Raw genomic sequence first — 21,256 nt, 5'->3', positions numbered from 1 at the left:
CCGGCTGGAGCAGTGCTGCCTGGCCATTGCAGCCCCAGCTGGGCTGGCTGGCCCTTTAATCTGTTAACCGTTTAAAGGAAATATTTTTTTAATCGTTTAAATGGTTAACTATTTAAATGGTATTTACATCCCTATTTGAAATGCGGGCTACTAAAATCCCATGCAAACGCCTTTTCTTACTTTCTGATGACATTGCAAATAAGTGGGCAGCAGTATCTCCCGTAAACACAAAAAATGTTGCTTGTCTTAGCGATTGGCTGAAAGAGAAGTAGGACTGAGTGGACTTTTAGACTCTAAAGTTTTGCATTCTTTTTGTTTTTGAGTGCAGTTATGTAACAAAAAAAATCTACATTTGTAAATTGCACTTTCGCGATAAAAGAGATGGCACTACAGTACTTGTATTTTTCAATTTACCTCATACTGCCTTTTTTATTTTTACAGTGAAAATATGTGTAATAAAAAATAATATAAAGTGAGCAGTGTACACTCTGTATTCTTTTTTGTAATTGAAATTAGTATATTTGAAAATATAGAAAAACATCCAAAACCATTTAATACATTTCAATCGGTATTCTATTGTTTAACAGTGCGATTTAAAAAAATTAATCAGCGGATTAATTTTTTGCGTTAATCAAATGAGTTAACTGCCATTAATTGACAGCCCTAACTTAAAGCAATTTCAATTTAATTAAAGGCCATTAAATCTATTTTCAAGTTTACTAATGAATCAGGAAGCAGTTGATCTTTATTTTCAATATACTGCAGGATATAGTGTGTAAGAGGGTGGCCCTGGCTGGAGCACCCTTGTGTGCCAGGCCATGGCACAACCTGTGTGCCTGCCTCAGTTCCCCTTTCAGAATCTCTAGTAACTCCATTTCATGCTGTCCTGCTTAAACAGCCCTCCTTGGAACCAGTTTACGATAAAAACATTGTACAAATGGTCTAGAACATCCCAACCCATAGTCCATTTATTACCACAGTGCAAGTAGTCACTAAAATCCCAAGACACCTTTCCCCCTCAGTGTGCTGTATATCCTACACCAGTGTCTTCAGCCACACCTGCCTGGACTCTGTCAGTTCTCTTTTGCCCCTCTGCCAAGACAGCCACATCAGCCCTTCCAGCTAGAGTGCAACCCCACTCTTCTCATTGGGAATGTCCACAGCCTCTCTGCTAATAGCTCACCTTTACCTTGGAGCATCCCTCACTCCCCCGGCCTTCCCATTGTTCCCCTGGATCCAGCTTTCTGGTGTGGAGACATCAGCAAGTAAGCTTCTCTGCTGCTCCCCGTCTTCAACCCTTGCCTTTGGCTCTCTGACTTCGAGCCAGCAAGCACCTCCCTCTGCTGCTGTCTGGCATCTAGCCCTGGATCAGGGATGCTAACCAACAAACCTCTCTTGCTGCTCGCTTGCCTTGAGTCTTCTCCCAGGAACCACATAGTCTTCTGGCTCTGGCAGCTCACCTGTCCCTTTCCCAGCTGACTCAGTGGGTGCTCTTAAGTGAGCCCTCACTGACTAGGTCTCTTCTCCTTAGGTCCCAGGTATCCTCTTTTAAGATCAATTGGAGTTAGCTGATGAGGCACAGGAACATTGGCTCTTACCTTATTAAAGGCCCAGTGTCACCCTGTGACATAGCATCCAAGTGACTTTGAAAGTCAATGGGACTTAAGTTCTTAAGTATTTAGGTGCTTTTGAAAATTTTACCCAAAAACTGTAGCTGTGGTCTCGTTAACTGAACTAAAAAATCTTGTTTGTTCAATGAAATGAGTTAAGCTAGATACCTTTATAGGTGTTTATTTTATGACATCTTGTATATTAATCTGATATTTGTAGGTTGGCAAAAGCAGCTTTTGATGATGCTATTGCAGAACTGGATACACTGAGTGAAGAAAGTTATAAAGACTCTACACTTATCATGCAGTTGTTACGTGATAACCTGACACTATGGACTTCAGATATGCAGGGTGATGGTAAGTAGACATCTGCACTAAAATGCTGCTCCACCCTTTATCCCCCCGAAAAATTCAAGTTAAGCTAAAGGGGACCTGCAAGCATGTAGGTGTGGGGTGGATTTGGACTTGTGTACTTTTTTGTTTGACTGTGTTTTCCTTACAGCTTACAATAGTGAATTTCTATCTTCCCGTCTTATGTTGGATGACTTCATGGAGATGAAACTAGTGTACATTGGGAGTTTTTCTTAGCCCTTAATTGAAAGGATGATATGTTGAATCCGTAAGAGAGGTTTTCTCCCTATTAAATTAAAATATTTGGTTTCAGCAAGAACCCTTTTGAGGACAGAAGTTATTTTTCATTTAATCAGGTTTAATTTCCTTGGTGCTTGTCATCTTTCCAGTTATCCATAGTCTATAGACCTGAATTTCTAATAAGTAAGACTAGCAGGAAGACCAGTCTTCTTTCCCTTTCCCCCTTAGGTTCCCTATTATCACCATTATTCAGGGTTTCTCTACACTATTTAAAACAAACAAAAAAAACAAACCCCAAAACACAAGCCTCCTATTTTCCATCTGAAGGTCAGCGTTAATATCTCCATAGGCATTTGGATTCATAGTGAATGACTTTGTTCATGGAGGAATGAGTAAATGTTACGAGTAGGGCTGTCAAGCAATTTAAAAAATTGCGATTAATCGCACAATTAATTGCGCTGTTAATAGAATACCATTTATTGAAATATTTTTAGATGTTTTCTACATTTTCAAATATGTTGATTCGAATTACAACACAATACGAAGTGTACAGTGCTCACTTTATATTTATTTTTGATTACAAATATTTATGCTATAAAAACAAAAGAAATAGTATTTTTCAATTCAACTCATAGAAGTACTGTAGTGCAATCTCTTTGTAGTGAAAGTGCAACTTACAAATATAGTTTTGTTACATAACTGCACTCAAAAACAAAACAATGTATAAGTGTAGCTGGCATCACAAGATATTTACGTGGCAGATGCGCTAAAGATTCATATACCTCTTCGTGCTTCGGCCATCGTTCCAGAGGACATGCTTCCATGCTGATGAGTCTCATTAAAAAAATGTGTTAATTAAATTTGCAGCTGAACTCCTTTGGGGAGAATTGTATGTCTCCTGCTCTGTTTTACCCACATTCTGCCATAGATTTCAAGTTTATAGTAGTCTTGGATGATGACCCAGCACATGTTTGTTTTAAGAACGCGTTCACTGCAGATTTGACAAAATGCAAAGAAGGTACCTGTGACGGGTTGGGTCACAGAAACCCCCTTGGGACTGCCACCTGATGTGCTGGGACTACCTCTGTCTGTTTTCTCTGGCAGCTTGGGACTTCAGTACCTTGCCTGGTTGTGCCTGACACCCTAGCCGGCTACAAACATAGACCCAGGTCTGAACCACGTCTTCCACAAGCTGCAGGCTTAACTGAAAACAGCTTAAGATGTACTCCTGTCTCCAACACCCAGATACCCCGCTCCCAATGGGATCCAAACCCCAAATAAATTCATTTTACTCTGTATAAAGCTTATACAAGGTAAACTCATAAATTGTTTGCCCTCTATAACACTGATAGAGAGAGATGCACGTCTGTTTTCTCCCCAAGGAATTAATTGCTTGCTCTGGGTTAATAAGCAAAAAGTGATTTTATTAAGTATAAAAAGTAGGATTTAAGTGGTTCTAGGTAATAACAGAACAAAGTAAGTTACCAAGCAAAATAAAATAAAACAGGCAAGTCTAAGCCTAATACAGTAGGAAACTAAATGCAGGTAAATCTCACCCTCAGAGATGTTCCAATAAGCTTCTTTGACAGACTAGACTTCCTTCTAGTCTGGGTCCAGCAATCACTCTCACCCCTGTAGTTATTGTCCTTTGTTCCAGTTTCTTTCAGGCATCTCTTTGGGGTGGAGAGGCTATCTCTTGAGCCAGCTGAAGACAAAATGGAGGGGTTTCCAGGTATCTCTCCTGTGGGTGGAAACCCCTCTCTTCCCTGTGTAGAAACACAGCTACAAGATGGAGTTTTGGAGTCACATGGTCAAATCACATGTCCATGCATGACTCAGTTCTTTACAGGCCGATGCCATTGCCCACATGCTAGTTTGAAAGTTCCCAAGAAAGCTCAGATGTGGATTGGTGTCTCTCAAGGTCCATTGTTAGTTAAGTACTCCCAATTACTTGAATAACCCCTTCCCACTAAATCTGCCTTAGGTGCTTCCTACAGCAAACACTTGAATTACAAACATAAAGCCAACACTCATAACTTCAGATATAAAAATGATACATGCATACAAATAGGATGAATACATTCAGTAGAACGTAACCATGGCAAAGATATGTTACATGGCATATCTAGCGTAAAACATATTCCAGTTATGTCATATTTACACTCATAAGCGTGTTTCTATAAAGCATTATGGGGTGCAACGTCATGGTACCGATGTGAGATTTATAAAGCTAGGTACAGCACTCGACCCAAGATTTAAGAATCCTGAAGTGCCTTCCAAAATTTGAGAGGGATGAGGTGTGGAGCATGCTTTTAGAAGTCTTAAGACTCTCTGATGCGGAAACTGCATAACCAGACCACCAAAAAAGAAAATCAAGCTTCTGCTGGTGGCATCTGACTCATGATGATGAAAATGAACATGAGTCAGTCTGCACTGCTTTGGATCATTATCGAGCAGAACCCGTCGTCAGCATGGACGCATGTCCTCTGGAATGGTGGTTGAAGCATCAAGGGACATGGGAATCTTTGCAAGATATTTACATGCCAGATATGCTAAAGCCGGCTACAACAGTGCCATGCAAATGCCTGTTCTCACTTTCAGGTGACATTGTAAACAAGAAGCAGGCAGCATTATCTTCTGCAAATGTAAACAAACTAGTTTATCTGAGCAATTGGCTGAACAAGTAGTAGAACTGATTGGACTTGTAGGCTCTAAAGTTTTACATTGTTTTATTTTTGAATGCAGGTTTTTGGTACATAATTCTACATTTGTAAGTTCAACTTTTGTGATAAAGAGATTACACTACAGTACTTGTATTAGGCAAATTGAAAAATACTACTGTTTTTTACAGTGCAACTATTTGTAATAAAAAATAAATATCAAATGAGCACTGTACACTTTGTATTGTGTTGTAATTGAAATCAATATGTTTGACAATGTAGAAAGCATCCAAAAATATTTAAACAGGCTAGATCTTCGGGCTCAATGTGTAGTGATCAACGGCTTGATGTCTAGTTGGCAGCTGATATGAAGCAGAGTGCCCCAGGGGTCGGTCCTGGGGCTGGTTTTGTTCAATATCTTCATTAATGATCTGGATGATGGGATGGATTGCACCCTCAGTAAGTTTGCGGATGACACTAAACTGGGGGGAGAAGTAGGTACCCTGGAGAGTAGGGATAGAGTCCAGAGTCACCTAGACAAATTGGAGGATTGGGCCAAAAGAAATCTGATGAGGTTCAACAAGGACAAGTGCAGTGTCCTGCACTTAGGATGGAAAAATCCCATGCACTGCTACAGGCTGGGGACCGACTGTCTAAGGGGCAGTTCTGCAGAAAAGGACCTGAGAATTACACTGGACGGGAAGCTGGATATGAGTCAGCAGTGTGCCCTTGTTGCCAAGAAGGCTAACGACACATTGGCCTGTATTAGTATGAGCGTTGCCAGCAGATCGAGGGAAGTGATTATTCCCCTCTGTCTGGCACTGGTGAGGTCACATCTGGAGTACTGCATCCAGTTTTGGGCCCCCCACTACAGAAAGGATGTGGACAAAGAGTCCAGTGGAGGTCAGTGAAAATGATTAGGAGGCTGGGGCACATGACTTATGAGGAGAGGCTGAGGGAACTGGGCTTATTTAGTCTGCAGAAGAGAAGAGTGAGGGGGGATTTGATGGCAGTCTTCAACTACCTGAAGGCGGGTTCCAAAGAGGATGGAGCTCAGCTGTTCTCAGTGGTGGCAGACAGAACAAGGAGCAATGGTCTCAAGTTGCAGTGCGGGAGGTCTAGGTTTGATATTAGGAAAAACTATTTCACTAGGAGGGTGGTGAAGCACTGGAATGGGTTACCGAGGGAGGTGGTGGAATCTCCATTCTTAGAGGTTTTTAAGGCCTGGCTTGACAAAGCCCTGGCTGGGATGATTTAGTTGGGGTTGGTCCTGTTTTGAGCAGGGGGTTCGACTAGATGACTTCCTGAAGTCTCTTCCAACCCTAATCTTCTATGATTCTATGAAATAAATGGTATTCTGTTTAACTGTGCGATTATAATCGCAAATAACTTTTTATTCGTTTGACAACCCTAATTAAAAATTCTTTTAAATATATTTAACACCATTATAAGTGCTGGAGGCAAAGCAGGGTTTGGGGTGGAGGCTGACAGCTTGCAACACCTCCCCCACCCCCATGTAATAACCTCGCGACCCCCTGAGGGATCCCGACTCCCGGGTTGAGAACCCCTGCGCTAAAGATTCATATTTCCCTTCACGCTTCAACCACCATTCCAGAGGACATGCATCCATGCTGACGGGTTCTGCTTGATAACAATCCAAAGCAATGCAGTCCGATGCATGTTCATTCATTCACTGAGTCAGATGCCACCAGCAGAAGTTTGATTTTCTTTTTTGGTGGTTCGGGTTCTGTAGTTTCTGCATCGCAGCGTTGCTCTTTTAAGACTTTTGACAGCATGTTCTACACTTTGTCCCTCTCAGATTTTGGAAGGCACTTCAGATTCTTAAACCTTGGGTGGAGTACTGTAGCTATCTTTAGACATCTCACATTGGTACCGTCTTTGCATTTTGTCAAATCTGCAGTGAAAGTGTTCTTGAAATGAACAACATGGCTGGGTCATCATCCGAGACTGCTATAACATGAAATATATGGCAAAATGCGGGTAAAACAGGAGACATACAATTCTCCCCCAAGGAGTTCAATCACAAATTTAATTAATGCATTATTTTTTTAACAAGTGTCATCAGCATGGAAGCATGTCCTTTGGAATGGTGGCTGAAGCATGATGGGGCATACGAATGTTTAGCATATCTGGCATGTAAATTCCTTGCAATGCTGGCTACAAAAGTACCATGCGCCTGTTCTCACTTTTCAGGTGACATTGTAAGTAAGAAGCGGACAGCATATCTCCCATAAATGCAGAGTTGTTTTTCTTAGCGATTGGCTGAACAAGGAGGAGGACTGAGTGGACTTGTCGGCTCTCTAAAGTTTTACATTTGTTTTGGTTTTGAGTGTAGTTGTTTTTTTTAAAAAAACAAAGCTATTTGTAAGTTGCACTTTCATGATAGAGATTGGTATGAAGTGAATTGAAAAATACTATTTCTTTTATCATCTGTACAGTGCAAATATTTGTCTTATTGAGCACTGTACCTTTTTTATTCTGTGTTGTAATTGAAATCAATATATTTGAAAATGTTGGAAATGTAGGAAACATCCAAAAATATTTATTACATTTCAATTGGTATTCTGTTGTTTAATAGGGCAATTAAAACCTGCAATTAATCACGATTAATTTTTTTGAGTTAATCGTGTGAGTTAATTGCAATTGATTGACAGTCTTATTTACTAGCAGTGGTGCTAGTGATTAATTTGGTGATGATATTCCCTTAAAATAAAATTGAGTGCCCCATCAGCATTGTGCTTGGGTGTAGAGTGTTGATCAGTTGGGGTCATTAAATATCCAGTTGTTCTTTTCACAAGGATTAAAGAGGTTTATCTTGGTATCCTAGCCAGATTCCTATTTTTAATTGTTTGCCGTGTTTGTTGGAGGGTACAATTTTTTGAGCCAAATTTCCTCTCTTCTCCTCCTCCTCCTCCTCCTCTTCCCCCCCCCCTCCCCCCCGATCAAGGGAAGGATGCAGTATGTCTGAGCTAAATACAGGTTGGGACAGATTGATAAACTGAAGGCGTAACGTGTTGGAGTTGGTTACTTGAAATGAAGTGCACAATCGGGGGTTAGATTGTTATCCATAAAGGGTTTGAAGTGGATAATTAAGGGGTAGCAGGTGGTGTGATCTGTTAAATTGTTGTAATGAGCCATAAGACCAGTGTCCCTCTTAAATCCATGTTTTCTTGTGTCTAGCAGAGCTATGAATTCAAGTTCCCAGGCTTGTTTTTTGAAAGTGTTCTGCAGGTATCCCCTGAGGAGAAGTATTGAAAGATTAGGTATGGAGTGATCGCTTTGAAAAGTGTTCACCCACCAGTGATAGTGGCTTTTCTCTTCTATCATTTTTCTGTGTGAGTTCATTCTAGAGCATAGTGATTGTGTGGTTTCACCCATATAGTTGTTGTTGGGGCATTTGAGGCACTGGATTAGGTATACCACATGTTGTGATAAGCATGTGTAGGACTCGTTAATCTTGAAAGGTGTATTGTGAGGCAGTATTGATCATTGTAACAGTAGAGATATGTCTGCAGGTTTTGCATCTGTTCTAGCAGGGTTCGATGCCACTTTGTTGTCTCCTGGTATATGGGGAACTTGCTTCTGATATTGAACTTTGTAAGGTTGTTCTATTGATAATAACCCTTTTTCCTCAGAGTACTTGCCTACATGTGCATGGGACTGGAACAGCACACCTCGAACAGCACACCCTCTGAGCATGAGCTCTGGAGCAGAGACTGGATCAGATCGATCTCCAGACTGTCGCTCGGGCTTCTCATGAAACTAGGGAGTGCTTTCACAGGCATAAAATCAGATTCCCCCTATAAGCCTGCTTGAAGAGAAGGATCCCTCTCTAACTTCTTCCAAGTTGGATGAGCCTTTGCACACAGGTCCCAACCATGAAGGGAAAATGTGCAGGAGTAAAGCTCCAATGGTACTAACCTTGGTAACAAACACCAGTGCTGGCCATGACCTCTAACTAGCTGAAGGACTGACAACTGTAACAACCAAGAGTTCCAAATGAGATGCTTTCTTTCTTTCTCCTTGGTACTGGACTGACCCTGTAAAGACCCACCGACCACCAAGTCTGACATGGTATGGGATCTGACAGATCCAACAACTGGGACCCTTGTACTCCTGGATTGGCTGAGATCCTCTGGGATAGTACATGTATCCCTTTGCACTCCTGGACCCACAGTCTCTTCTACTTTTGTGCCCAGTCCTTCTCAGGGAAACCCCAGAAGAGGATACAACCTCAAGGAGAGAGAATTACTTTCCTAATCCATCTGTGAGCCGGTGCTTCCTCACCATCTCTTACGGTACCACTGATTGAAGCAGGATCCAGGCTTCCTATTGGCTGAAACGGATGTCAAGATAAAACCTCCTCCTGCCTCCCCTCGCCTAGGTATTTCTTGGACCTGTCCTCTGCCCAAGCAGGGTCACCCTCCAGGAGATTGCTGGTACCCAATGGCTTGGGGCCCCCTCAACTAGCCTTTGATCTTTCTTACTGGCCCTGCTGGTGTCCAGAGGATCTTTATGCACAACTCCTTAGGTACATGTTCTCTACTAGATAGTCACATAATTCCTCTCCTCCTAGACAATGGCACCCAACTCCATAGGAGTACATGGAAGAGGAAGATGATGAGCTGGTACCGATAGGCATACCCCCCTCCTCACTTGAGGAGCCCCACCAGATTACCATAGGCACTATCAAGAACTGGTGGCAGAACTTCACATTCCATTAGAAGTCAAAGATACGCAGTACAAGCTTTTGGATATCCTGCAGTCCACAGAGCCCAACAGGGTAGCTCTCCTGGTGAGTGAAGCTGTTATGGAATCAGCTAGGCATACACTGGCAATATGTACCTACCCCTAAAAGGGCTGAAAAACATTATTTTGTGTCTGTAAAAGGGGCAGTATTCTTGTTCTCGCACCCTGTCCCCAATTCCTAGTAGAACAAGCAGCCATGGAAAGATCCAAGCAGCAACACCTTAAGATCACCCTTCTCTATGTGGGTGCAACAGAATCAGTTATCAGGGTTAGCAGGTATTTCTGCAGTTTTAGACTATCTCCTCACTCTAAAGACATCTGGTTTCTCTGTTAGCTCATTGGATATCAACCTAGCCAAATTAGTCCATTTCATCCTCTGGTAATGGCTATTCTATTTTTTACTCATGTGGTAACAATCAGATTTCTAAAGGGTGTGACTGGGAACTTACTCCTTCAGTCTCCTACTTTCATCACTTACTGGACCATCTTTCGAACTGTTGGCCCTGTGCTTGATGTCCCATCTGTCTATGAAAGTTGCCTTCCAGGTTGCCATTATGTCAGCCAAGGAGGGAGAGGTGACCTTGGGGTCAATTGGGGCCAACCTGCCCCAGTCACTACATTTCATAAAGAGACGCTACCCCTTGGCCTCCACTCAAAATTCATCCTGAAGGTAATTTCTGAGTTACACATAAACAAATCAATTCACTTACCAATATTCTTACTGAAGCCTCGTGCTTTTAGAGAGGAGAGGAGACTTCATTCTTTCAATGTCAGAACAAGCACTATTGTTCAACCTGCAAAGAACAAAACCTATTAAGAAATCACCTAGAGTAGACTATTTGTTGCTGTAGCAGACCAACCACTGACTACTCAGACTCTTACTGCTCAAACTCTTAAGTGGATTTCTGGCTATATTCTCCTTTGCTATCAGTTGACGCATATCCCTACCTGGGAGCATTTCACTAGAGCACAGGCAGGATCAGTATCACCTCTCTGAGATGTGCCTATGCTGGACATTTTTATGGGGGAAACCAGGAGTAACAGCTGTATTTTCACAAGACATTATGCTTTGGTCCAAGCCTCTTCTGCTGATGCAACCTTGGGGTTTCCATTGTTACAGGCATCTATACTGCCTGCATCGTTGCCCCCCTTTCTGTTTGAGTACTGCTTGCCATTCACCGATGTGTGTAATACACATAGGAACCAGGACTTGAGGAAATAAACGGCACTTACTTGTAACTAGAGGTTCTTTGAGATGTGTAGTCCCTATCTGTATTCCACTACCTGCTCTCCTTCCCCTCTGCTTTGGATCATACTTGGATTTGTGGTAGAGAAGGAACTTTAGAGGTGGCTGGTTCATGCTTCCCCTTATGCCCTCAGTGTAGAGCACGAGGAGAACCGGGGCACAGGTGTGGACCAAAGGATGCTACTTGGAAGACTTTACCAGTCTCAAGTGCGTGGTGTTCATGCATACCCACATGTGGTATACAGATAGGGACCACACATCTCAAAGAACCTCCAATTACAGGTAAGTAACCTTAATTTATTGGGCTAGATCGTTAATATAGATCCAGACTACTCACCTTCTATTCCTACTTCCTTGAAGTCTGACATTTTCTGAATAAGTGAAAGAAACCACAGACCTTCCTTCCCACCCCCGGTGTAACCTTAGGTCCAAACTTCAGGTTTCACAAGGGAGCACACATGCTGCTCCTACGTGTTTCTAGAGCAGTGGTTTTCAACCTGTAACCTTTCCAAAGGGGTCCGCACCTCCATTTGAAATTTGTTAGGAGTCAGCAAATGAGAAAAGGTTGAAAGCCACTGTTCTAGACAGAGCATTTCAACTGGTGCAGAAAGTTCATGCATGTTTAAGTTTATGGATCTGTACAGATCGTATATTACACTTACTGGTAAATGCAGTCTTCCCTATGATTAGATGCTCAAAATCATTGTTCCTTTAGTATGGTGGTTGCCTTTTGATGAAACCAAGTGGGATTAGTGTCAGTGATGCACTGAAGTTTGCCTTGCTACCGTGAGGTACCAGTGCATTGTGTCTCATTCTAAGAAGCTGTGCTTAGTTGAATGCAAGTTCATTAAAATGTGTTCAGTAGAATCCATAGAAATTAGATAGGAAAAACTATTTAGAGTAGGTCACTTTGTTCCTCTCCCTGCCAATGCAAATTATTTATTATAGCATTTTCAGTTTTTGTTGTCCTAATCAAGTATTGGGCTTCTGCTTCCTTGGCTCCATGCCATAGTAGAGCTTGCTTTTCCTGATGTTTCAACTGACTTTTTTTTTCCTTTTTCAACTTAATCTCATTGCTTTCCTGGTTTTTATTATTAAACAGGATAGCTGAAAACCACTTGTCTGCGCATAAACTATTGAAAAATTATCTTCACAATTCTAACTGAAATAATGAGAAATTTCAGGTCAGCGAAATATATTTACAAAACTGGAATTTGACTAGTGGACTGATTAATCTTTGTAAAAAGAAATAACACTGTAGTAATGATAGCTAGTATGTTAGAATATGTTAACAATACAGTTACTAGTATGTTGCCTTCCTTCCCCCCCCCCCCCCCCACCCCATAGGCAAGTAACAACCACACTGGATGCTTCTTGAGATCATGCCTTACTTATCAGTCAATACACCTTCACTTTTTTGATTGTCTTGATGAGCAGAGCAATAGATATCATTGGGATGTGAGGTTGCTACTCAGAACCGCATGGGAGAAAAATATTAGTTACATTACTCACCTACTGAAAATTAGGCTTGCTATGGTATTAGACTTAGATTTGTGTAAGATGTTTGACTTGGTACTGCACAACATTTTGATTAAAAACTAGAATATCAGATTATTTTTGGATACAGTAAATGGATTAAAAACTGGCTGATAGGTCTCAAAATGTAATTATAAATGGGGAATCATCAAAGGGATGTTTCTAATGAGGTCCAACGGGCATTGGTTCTTGGCCCTAGGCTATTAAACACTTTCATCAATAACCTAGATGCAAACATCAAATCATCAGTGATAGTTTGCAGAAGATCCAAAAATTTGGGGGAGTGGTAAATAATGAACAGGACAGGTCACTGATTCAGTGGATTGCTTGGTAAGCTGGGCACAAGCAAACAATGTGTTTTTAACATGGCTAAATGTATGTGTTCTACAAAAAAAATGTAGGCCGTACTTACAGGATGGGGGGACTCTCTCCTGGGAAGCAGTGACTCTGAAAAAGATGAGCGGATCATGGTAGCTGAATGTGACGCCGTGACCAAAAGAGCTAATATGATCCTGGGATGCATAAATGGTACTCTCAAACAGGATACTCCTGGGGGAATTCTGTGCCAAACAATTAAAAATTATGCATGTTGTTTGTCAAAATAACACAATATAATCACTCCAGTTTCAATTATTTTGGTAATTTATTTCAAAATGTTAACAAGTATGTTAACACACAGAGCATCAAAAAAGATTCCCCCAGGAGTAGAGTTGTAAAGAAATCCCTATGACAACCCAGTTCCAGTTGGGGAGTTCTGGAGGGGGCTGTGTGGGGCCCCCAGAGTCCAGACACCTGCACTCCCCCCAACTCCCCAGAGTCCAGTTGTGGGGCCTCCCTCCTCCCCCTAGAGCCCAGTTTAATGTGAAATAGTGTTATTGATAAAGGTCTCTTACTATGACTTTGATTTTTCTAATATTAATACAATTTTTAGTACCTATGCTAAATTTCGAACTTCTGTAAAATCAGGGTGATTTTTTTTTGGACTGATAGTATCTGATTGTTAGGGCCCTACCAAATTCACAGTTCATTTTGATCAATTTCACAGTCATAGGAATTTAAAAATCGTAAATTTCATTATTTCAGCTATTTACATCTGAAATTTCACGTGTTATAATTGGGGTCCTGACCCAAAAAGGAGTGGGGGGTAGGGGTCACAAGGTTATTTGGGGGGGGGTGTTGCGGTACTGCTGCCTTTACTTCTGTGCTGCCGCTGCTAGCGGCGGCGCTGCCTTCAGAGCTGGAGAGGGGCAGCTGCTGACAGGGAGCCCAGCTCTGTAGGCAGAGGCGCTGCTGCCTGCAGAGCTGGGCCCTCAGTAAGCAGCCATGACTCTCCGGCCACCCAGCTCTGAAGGCAGCAGCACAGGATACTACTGACAGAATTCAGTTCATATGGCCTGCATATTTCTGTGCCCCCCATGCAGAAAAATGTAAAAGAAATCTGCAGGGGGGATACACGTCTCTTCCCCATCCACCAGGCAGCATATCTGTTCCAGCATGCCTGGAGCAGCTTCAGAGATGCAGATCACTGCGGGGAGAGGGGCTCTGGGTGTGCATGCCTGCGGGAAGACATTGATTACCTTCGGGGTGGGGCTGGCCAACAAGAGAGACTCTGTGCCTCTCGCTTGATAATGCGGCTCTAGGGGCGTGAAGGAAGGTAGATTTTTTTTCTTACACAGGAGGAAAGCTCTCTCTCCAGGCAGAAATGTAGCAGCCTGCCTAGTAAAATGTCACTTCTTGAGAATTGAAAAAACACTTAATTAAATATTAGTATCATGTTAACTTAAAAACAATCCATTTTCAGTAAAGAAACTAGCATGTGTGTTAAAAAAACAAAAACAAAACAAACACCCACCAACACTTTTTGTTAATGTATCTCATCTCTGTGACAGAAATGTAGCAGCCTTTCTGCATAGTAACATTAATTATCCTATGGTTAGTTAACTGTTCCCATTCTCAATCAATTCGCCCAGGAGCATAAAACCTGTAAAAGTTTTAAGGCCCCCTACATTGCCAGGGTGATGTAAAGCCTTATAAATGTCAGTAAGGGAATCAGCTAGGAAGATCTATGCACTTTCTCACTTCTTTCCTGTGCCAAAGTGGCACAATGGGGTTAGATTTTTACTTACCCATTTTTTTAATAAAAGACTTTTGAGGGCAAAATAAAATATTTACCAAGTAGTCAATAAGATGTCAGGGCAATCAGAACCAAGCACTTCCCAAACTACCCAGCTAGGTACAGGACAATGATTAGCAAAACTCTATGACTTTCATGTGTGAAAGTCTGAGCAATTTAAAATGACATTCTACTTTTTTTTCTTTTTTTCCCCTCCTTGGTGTTCTGTTATGTGATTTAAATGAAAATCCAGGATTATAACTGGAATGCAGGATATTAATTACTAAGTATTTGGAACTTAACTTTCATGTGTTTTAGGAAATGCTGAATGGTTATTGTGACTTTTTTCTGTATTGTACAGTAACTCCTCACTTAACGTTGTAGTTATGTTCCTGAAAAATGCGACTTTAAGTGAAACAATGTTAAGCAAATCCAATTTCCCCATAAGAATCAATGTAAATGGGGGGGGGGGGTTAGGTTCCAGGGAAATTTTTTTTGCCAGACAAAAGGCATTATATACATTTTAAACAAGCAATTTAATACTGCGCTGCGGGGCAGTAGTGTGCACATACTGTGTGTTTACAAACATACTGTACATACAGTACAGTACTATAGTTGGGAGGGCCCCTGCCTTACCCCACGCTGGCACAGCCCACTGGCACTGGAGATGAGGCAGGCAAGGAGGCTGAAGGTGCTGTAGACTAGGAGAAGCATGTTGCGCAGCAGCGGCAGTTTCCCCTACTCTGCGAGCACCAGGGGCGGGGGGTGGGGCTCAACCTTCAGCCCATCCACTCACCCCTTCCCCCAAGCCCCCATCCTTGACCTGCCTCTTCTCCCCCCCCCACCTCCTCCCCCTTTACTTCCCAGGCTGCGTCCTCGCTCCTCCCCCTCCCTCCCCTCCCTTCTAAATGCAGCAAGCCAGCTGATTGCCGGGACAGGAGGCAGGGGAGGGAGGGGGAGCCTGCATGCTGAGTCCTTGCCCCTCCCTCCTGCCTGGGGCAATCAGCTGGCTTGCGGTGTTTAGGGGGCAGGAGGGAAGGGGAGGAGCGAGGACTGGGCGCGCAAGCTTCCCCTCCTGCCTCCTGTCCAGGGCAATCAGCTGGCTTGTCCTCGCTCCTACCCCTGAAACGCTGCAAGCCAGCTGATTGCCGCGGGCAGGAGGAAGGGGGGAAGAGGGGGAAGGCGCTGATCTGCGGGTCTGCCGGCGGGCGGGAGGCGCTGGGGGAGGGGAGGGGGGGGCGTAGGGCGGCTGCCAGCTGTGGAGAAAGCAGGCAGCCAAACAACATAAGAGTGGAGCATTCCACAACTTTAAATGACCATGTTCCCTAATTGATCAGCAATGAAACAACGTTAACCGGGAGGACTTAAAGTGAGGAGTTACTGTAGTTTAAATAACTTACCAGAACAATTGAAACTGGTGTGATTATATCGCATTATTTTGACAAATAAAATTTGCAGAATTTTAAATGTTTTGGTGCAGAATCCCCCCAGGAGTAGTGGGAGTAAGGGTGGCATGGTATGGTATTGCCACCCTAAAATAATCTTGCAACTCCCTTTTGGGTCAGCCCTCCCAATTTTGAGAAATGCTGGTCTCCACTGTAAAATCTGTATAGTACAAGGTAAAAGCACAAAAAGACCACATTTCACGGTCCATGATGCGTTTTTCATGGCCATGAATGTGGTGGGGGCCTATTGATTGTGAACCCATTTGATATGGGCACTGATGTATACAAAAAGCATAATGTATATGCACCTGTTTGTGTACATGTGAGAAATGCCTTAAAAAAAATGAAAGGGAGGACTTTATTTTACTATATAACTACTAATTTATCTGATAAATAAATGACCCAATAAAACTGTAGTTATAGTTTGGCTTTAATTACTTCTGTTCACTTTTGATTGAATTTTGTAGGTTCTGTATCACTGTTCCTTAACAAATTTGCTGTCACTGGGCTTCTACAGCTCTCCATCTCATTGTATCTTTTAACCATGTGTCATATCCAAGCTGTTAATTTATTTTCATGCTTGTAATGTTGTCTTTCATATGATTTCTGTTTTCCCCTTCTTTCCTGCTATGTAGATTCCTAAAGGAAAGTCCAACTGTTCATTTCCTAAAAACTCTACTTTGTAAGTCCTCATCATGGCTCAGTGAAGTTTTTCAACTTCAGTTTTCCTCTTGTCACTAATTATGCTTTGCATACTATTATCCTGTAGCTGATAAATTGCTTGTATTTGACGCCAGTCCAGGGCTAAGCACTCTTCTACCCATTCATGACCTGTCTCCCCTACCCAGCATCAGATGTAACTGACCCGAATTGACCTAGGCATTTTTGTAACTGGACTGGATAGATATTAAGAATACCTGGGCATGAAAAGTACTTCCACTTTGGTCTGTTTTATAGTATTTGCTTAAGTGTGCCTGTTAGAGCATGCTCAGATCTTCTGTACATATTAACCATATTCCTGGGTTAGGTCTTCTACTATTTTGCTCTTTAAATTGAGTTGATCTGTCATATAATTTTGTGTGTGGTTTTTTTGTACATGTAGGTTTTTTGTTCACCATAAGCTATATCTTCCAAAATCTCCCTTACATTGTACCTAGGGCTAATCCTGGAGATGCCCTTTGCAGGCATTTTGATTGGAAGCCAAAAGTCATTTGACTGATCTGATTGGTTTTTACAGCAAATTGTGTGAGTGGATAATCCTGTTTATATGTTGTCCCTGGAGGCAGAACTATTTCATTGTGGTTAAGAGTAGTTGTATAGAAAAAAATCTACCTGAATTACTTCATCAATTCATTTGACCCTTGCACATGTTGCAGCACTAGCTTACGTATGTTAAGACTTTTTCACTTTATGTAGTTCCACTGGATTTCAGGAAAAGGCATAGACAGATGGCAAGCATGCTTCTAGTTGGGGAATGGGAGGGGACAACTAGTTTAGACCTCATTGGTAGGCAACAGTTCAAATGAAAAAGCTGGTTTTTCACTGCATGTTACAGCCCAGGTAAATAGCTCCAAACTAATTGGCATCAAACAAGAAGCCTGGAGAGAATCTGCCTAAAATGTCATCTTTAATAACCTCAAGTCCAGGATTTTTGGCTTGTTTTCCTGCATTGGAGTTGCAAAGTTGGAAACTGTATTCATACCAGTTTTGATTGGTAAGACTAATATACTGTGCAACTTCAGTGGAGCTCTTCTGCAAAATTGACTGTAGCACTGAGACTGAGGTGGCCTTCTCGTCACAGGAAGGGGCTTGCCTGGTATAGCTATCCCAGTGGAGATACAGCCATTACAGGCAACAGTTCTTTTGTCAGAATAGTTTATACTAGTTCCCTGAACAAAATAAGCTATATCAGCAAAAGGACACTTTTTGCCAGTAGAACTGCATCTACACTTGGGCTTTTGCCAACGTAGCTATGTTGATTGGGGATGGTGGATTTTTTTCCACACACCTAAATGAGAGCTATGCCAACTAAACTTCCAAATGTAGATCAGGCCTAAGCAAAATGAGTGGCAGATGTTTCATTTTCTAAATACCAGTGTTTTAAACACCATTTCTTCATTTAAGTCAACATTCTTCATTTTTTAACGGTAAAAGTGAAGTTATTAGGGAAGTACGATTTGATCTGTTGTATGGTTGTAGTTGTCGCTAGGTTTGTGTTGATTTTCAGTTATTCCATAATTTTGTCTTGGCTGTGCCTTTTTAGAGAGCATATGTGCATCTTTTCATTGTCAGTTTATTGGTTCTTGGTTGACTTTGTCCTTCTAGCTGGGAACATGTACTAATAGCCTGTGGCATCATTCAGTGTTTAAAAAACATCGCAAGCTTGGAGTGCAGAACTTTTTCCTTGGAAGGACTTTACATTAAAACTGGTTTTATAAATATGTTCTATATATGATTAAACTGCATGAAAACTGTCAATGTCAAGACGTTAGCAACTTTGTAGGTTTCCTGTATAGAAATGATGAAGCAGCTGACTACATTTTTACACCTTTTGTAGGTGAAGAACAGAATAAAGAAGCGCTGCAGGATGTGGAAGATGAAAACCAGTGAGACACCATGGCCAACAAGAGAACCCATCTCTGACCACACCCACCCTCCCCAACAAATCCCTCAGTGTCACTCTGAGAACCACCAAATCTGACTTTTACATTGGGTCTCAGAATTTAGGTTCCTGCCCTGTTGGGTTTCTTTTTTTTTTCCTTTTTTTCCCCCCCCTTTTTTTTTTGTTTTTGTTTTTTGTTTTTGGCTTTTTTTTTTTTATACAGTTTAAAAGTTCTTAAAGGCAAGAGTGAATTTCTGTGGATTTTACTGGTGCCAGCTTTTAGGTTCTTTAAGACACTAACAGGACTGCATAAAGGTTTTTTCAGCATTACTGTGTTGTCTTCTGCCAGATGTGACGATTATTATTAGAAGTGAATATTACATTTGAAAGCCATTAGACTTTTAGGGGAGAGATTTGTTATCGCACTGTAGGGCGCATGTGATGGCATTTTTCCTTTTTTATAATTGTTTGTTTAAACTGAATTTTATACCAGTGTTTAAACTTAATTGGGTGTTTAGCTTGAAGTTTCAGGTTGCATTGGAACGTTTATTGTAGTGATTTTACTGTTTAAAAAAAAGTTTCCCAACTGCTGAAATGTTGCTGAAAAATTTGGTGCTGGTAACAGTTCAACAATCCGTGGCTGCTCATTCTTGCCTACTTTTTACTTTTCCTCAAAGCAGGTTAGCATTGAAGGTGGCATTGAAAAGCCTGCATGCGTGTTCAATATTTTTTTTTTCCCTTCCCCATCCCTATCCCCCCTTCGCTCGCTCAACCTCTTTTGTTCAGTATGTGTAACTTGAAGCTAATTTGTACTACTGGATATCTGACTGGAGCCACAGATACAGAATCTGTATTGTTCTTACTGAAACACAGCATGGAATTAACATTAAACTTAAATAAAACAAACCTAAATTAAAAAATGCCAAATATCACTGTGAGTTCCTCTTTTATACTTGGATTAGAATTTAGCTAGAGTAGACTTTCATACATTACAAGTATCAGGAAAATTTGAATATATCAAAGGAGGGGGAAGGGTAATAGGAATAAAAATATATGTATGCAGGATAGCTTACATTTAAACACTAGTAAACATGAGTATTTGGTAAAGGAAATTCAGACAGGAGCAAAGTTCACACTGAGTTTTTGAAGGGCTTGTTTCTATAGTATGCGACAGATTTTCACAAGTTGCTAGATTTTGGGTGCCCAACTTGACCCTTTTTAAATCAGGCCCCCTTTAAGGTGTCTGTGGTTGAATACCCAAAATTGCTGATCATTTTTGAAACTTAGTCCCCATTTCTAAAGAACTGGAGCCATTAGTGTATCTAACACAAGCTGTATGTTGAAGTGCTCATTGTTTGTGCCAGGTCTGTTACAATGGGGCTCTTCAGCCTGCATGCAGCTTGGAGGCAGAACCAGACCTGTCAGTCACTGGCTGTGGGGTATTGCCCTGCCTCCGGAAGTTCCCTCCATTTTTTTCTGCTGTTGCAGCAGCAGGCTGGCTCAACCATACCTCTCTGCTGCCACAGTGTTCTGAGAAAAATTCCAAACTGTATTTCAGATTTTTAAACTAAAATGTGATTCAGTAATGTTAACCAGCTGTGTCCCAGGGCTGTTCGCTTTTTCTGGGTGAGATTGTCCCCTCAGCTCCACTTCACCTTCTGAGGATGGAGTAAGGTGAGAAAAGCCAGAGGCAAAAGGAAGGGTCTTTTCCTGGTCTCCCCTTGTTGGGAGCTCAGCTGGTTCTGCAGATAGGATGTAATTTTTCCTCAGCCCAGCCCAGCCCAAGTGGATTGTCTCTGCATGCCCTTTCTCCCCCCTGCCAGGCACGTTGGGAGAGGGTAGCTCCCACTGGGTAAGAAGCAGCCCAGATTGGGTAGAGTTCCACTTCAGGCAGGAAAAAAGAGGCAGCAGATTGGAAAATAACATGCTCCAGGGAAAGCAGCCCCATATCTATCTCCATGAGAGGAATGAAGTTGAAGGACAAAATACCAGATAGGAGGTCACTCCTGAGTCCTTACAACCCACACCAGCAGCCACACAGCTCTTGACTATGGAGCTCAGCTGCCCCTTGGCCTGCAGGTTGTGGATGGTGGGGACCAGACAGCGTATGGACAATATCAACACCAAAGAATGTGGTAAGGGACCTTTGAGCCCAGTTCCCTCTCCCTGCTGCCTCTTCTATACCAGGTGCCCCCTACTGTTATCTCAGGGTGAGATTTCCAGGAGAAAGACAGGTCTGACTGGCCCTTGTGGCTCCTGCCCAAAGGGGTTCTAGGGTTCGCTCCAGGCCAGTGCCTACATTGAGACACCCCATGGCAGAGGGAGACAAATACGCCCATCTGAGAACAGGAGAGCATTAGCCGCTTGAAACATTTTCAGAGCATTGGAGTCCATTTTTGCTCCTGCTGCTGAAGCAGGATGAGAAGGCAAACTGCCAAAGGGGAAATAGCGTAGTTTATCCTGCTCACCTTCACAGAGAATCAAATAGTAAAATAAATATATATATATATAAATTTTTTTTTTTTTTTAAAAGGTGAGCTAGACTCAGAAGAGTGAATTGTGTATTGTGAAACTATGCTGAGGAGGTCTGCAGCTGCCCCAGACAAAGGTTATAGCTATGTATCCAATATCATTCATGCTGGAAAGACTGAATAATGGGATAGGGATTTTATGTCACCCTCAA

The 21,256-nt window shown here is 42.0% G+C and overlaps 1 protein-coding gene across 2 annotated transcripts in view; it reads left to right on the top strand.

Moving 5' to 3' along the window:
* YWHAE (tyrosine 3-monooxygenase/tryptophan 5-monooxygenase activation protein epsilon) overlaps positions 1–19,502 on the top strand; it is an 81,383-nt gene extending 61,881 nt beyond the window's left edge. The window contains exons 5-7 of one of the 2 annotated variants that reach the window (XM_024194396.1): positions 1,831–1,967; positions 16,607–16,653; positions 18,529–19,502. In XM_024194396.1, the coding sequence (XP_024050164.1) occupies positions 1,831–1,967; positions 16,607–16,614 (145 nt within the window). In that variant the 3' untranslated portion in view covers positions 16,615–16,653; positions 18,529–19,502. The remainder of the gene's footprint in view (positions 1–1,830; positions 1,968–16,606; positions 16,654–18,528) is intronic. The other variant, XM_024194395.1, reaches the window with a different exon arrangement.
* Positions 19,503–21,256: the final 1,754 nt, after the last annotated feature.

The sequence above is a fragment of the Terrapene carolina genome, unplaced genomic scaffold (genome assembly GCF_002925995.2).
Source record: "Terrapene carolina triunguis isolate 2854851 unplaced genomic scaffold, T_m_triunguis-2.0 Scaffold231, whole genome shotgun sequence".
Classification (NCBI taxonomy): Eukaryota; Metazoa; Chordata; order Testudines; family Emydidae; genus Terrapene; species Terrapene triunguis.
This window is presented reverse-complemented; position numbering and strand designations above follow the sequence as displayed.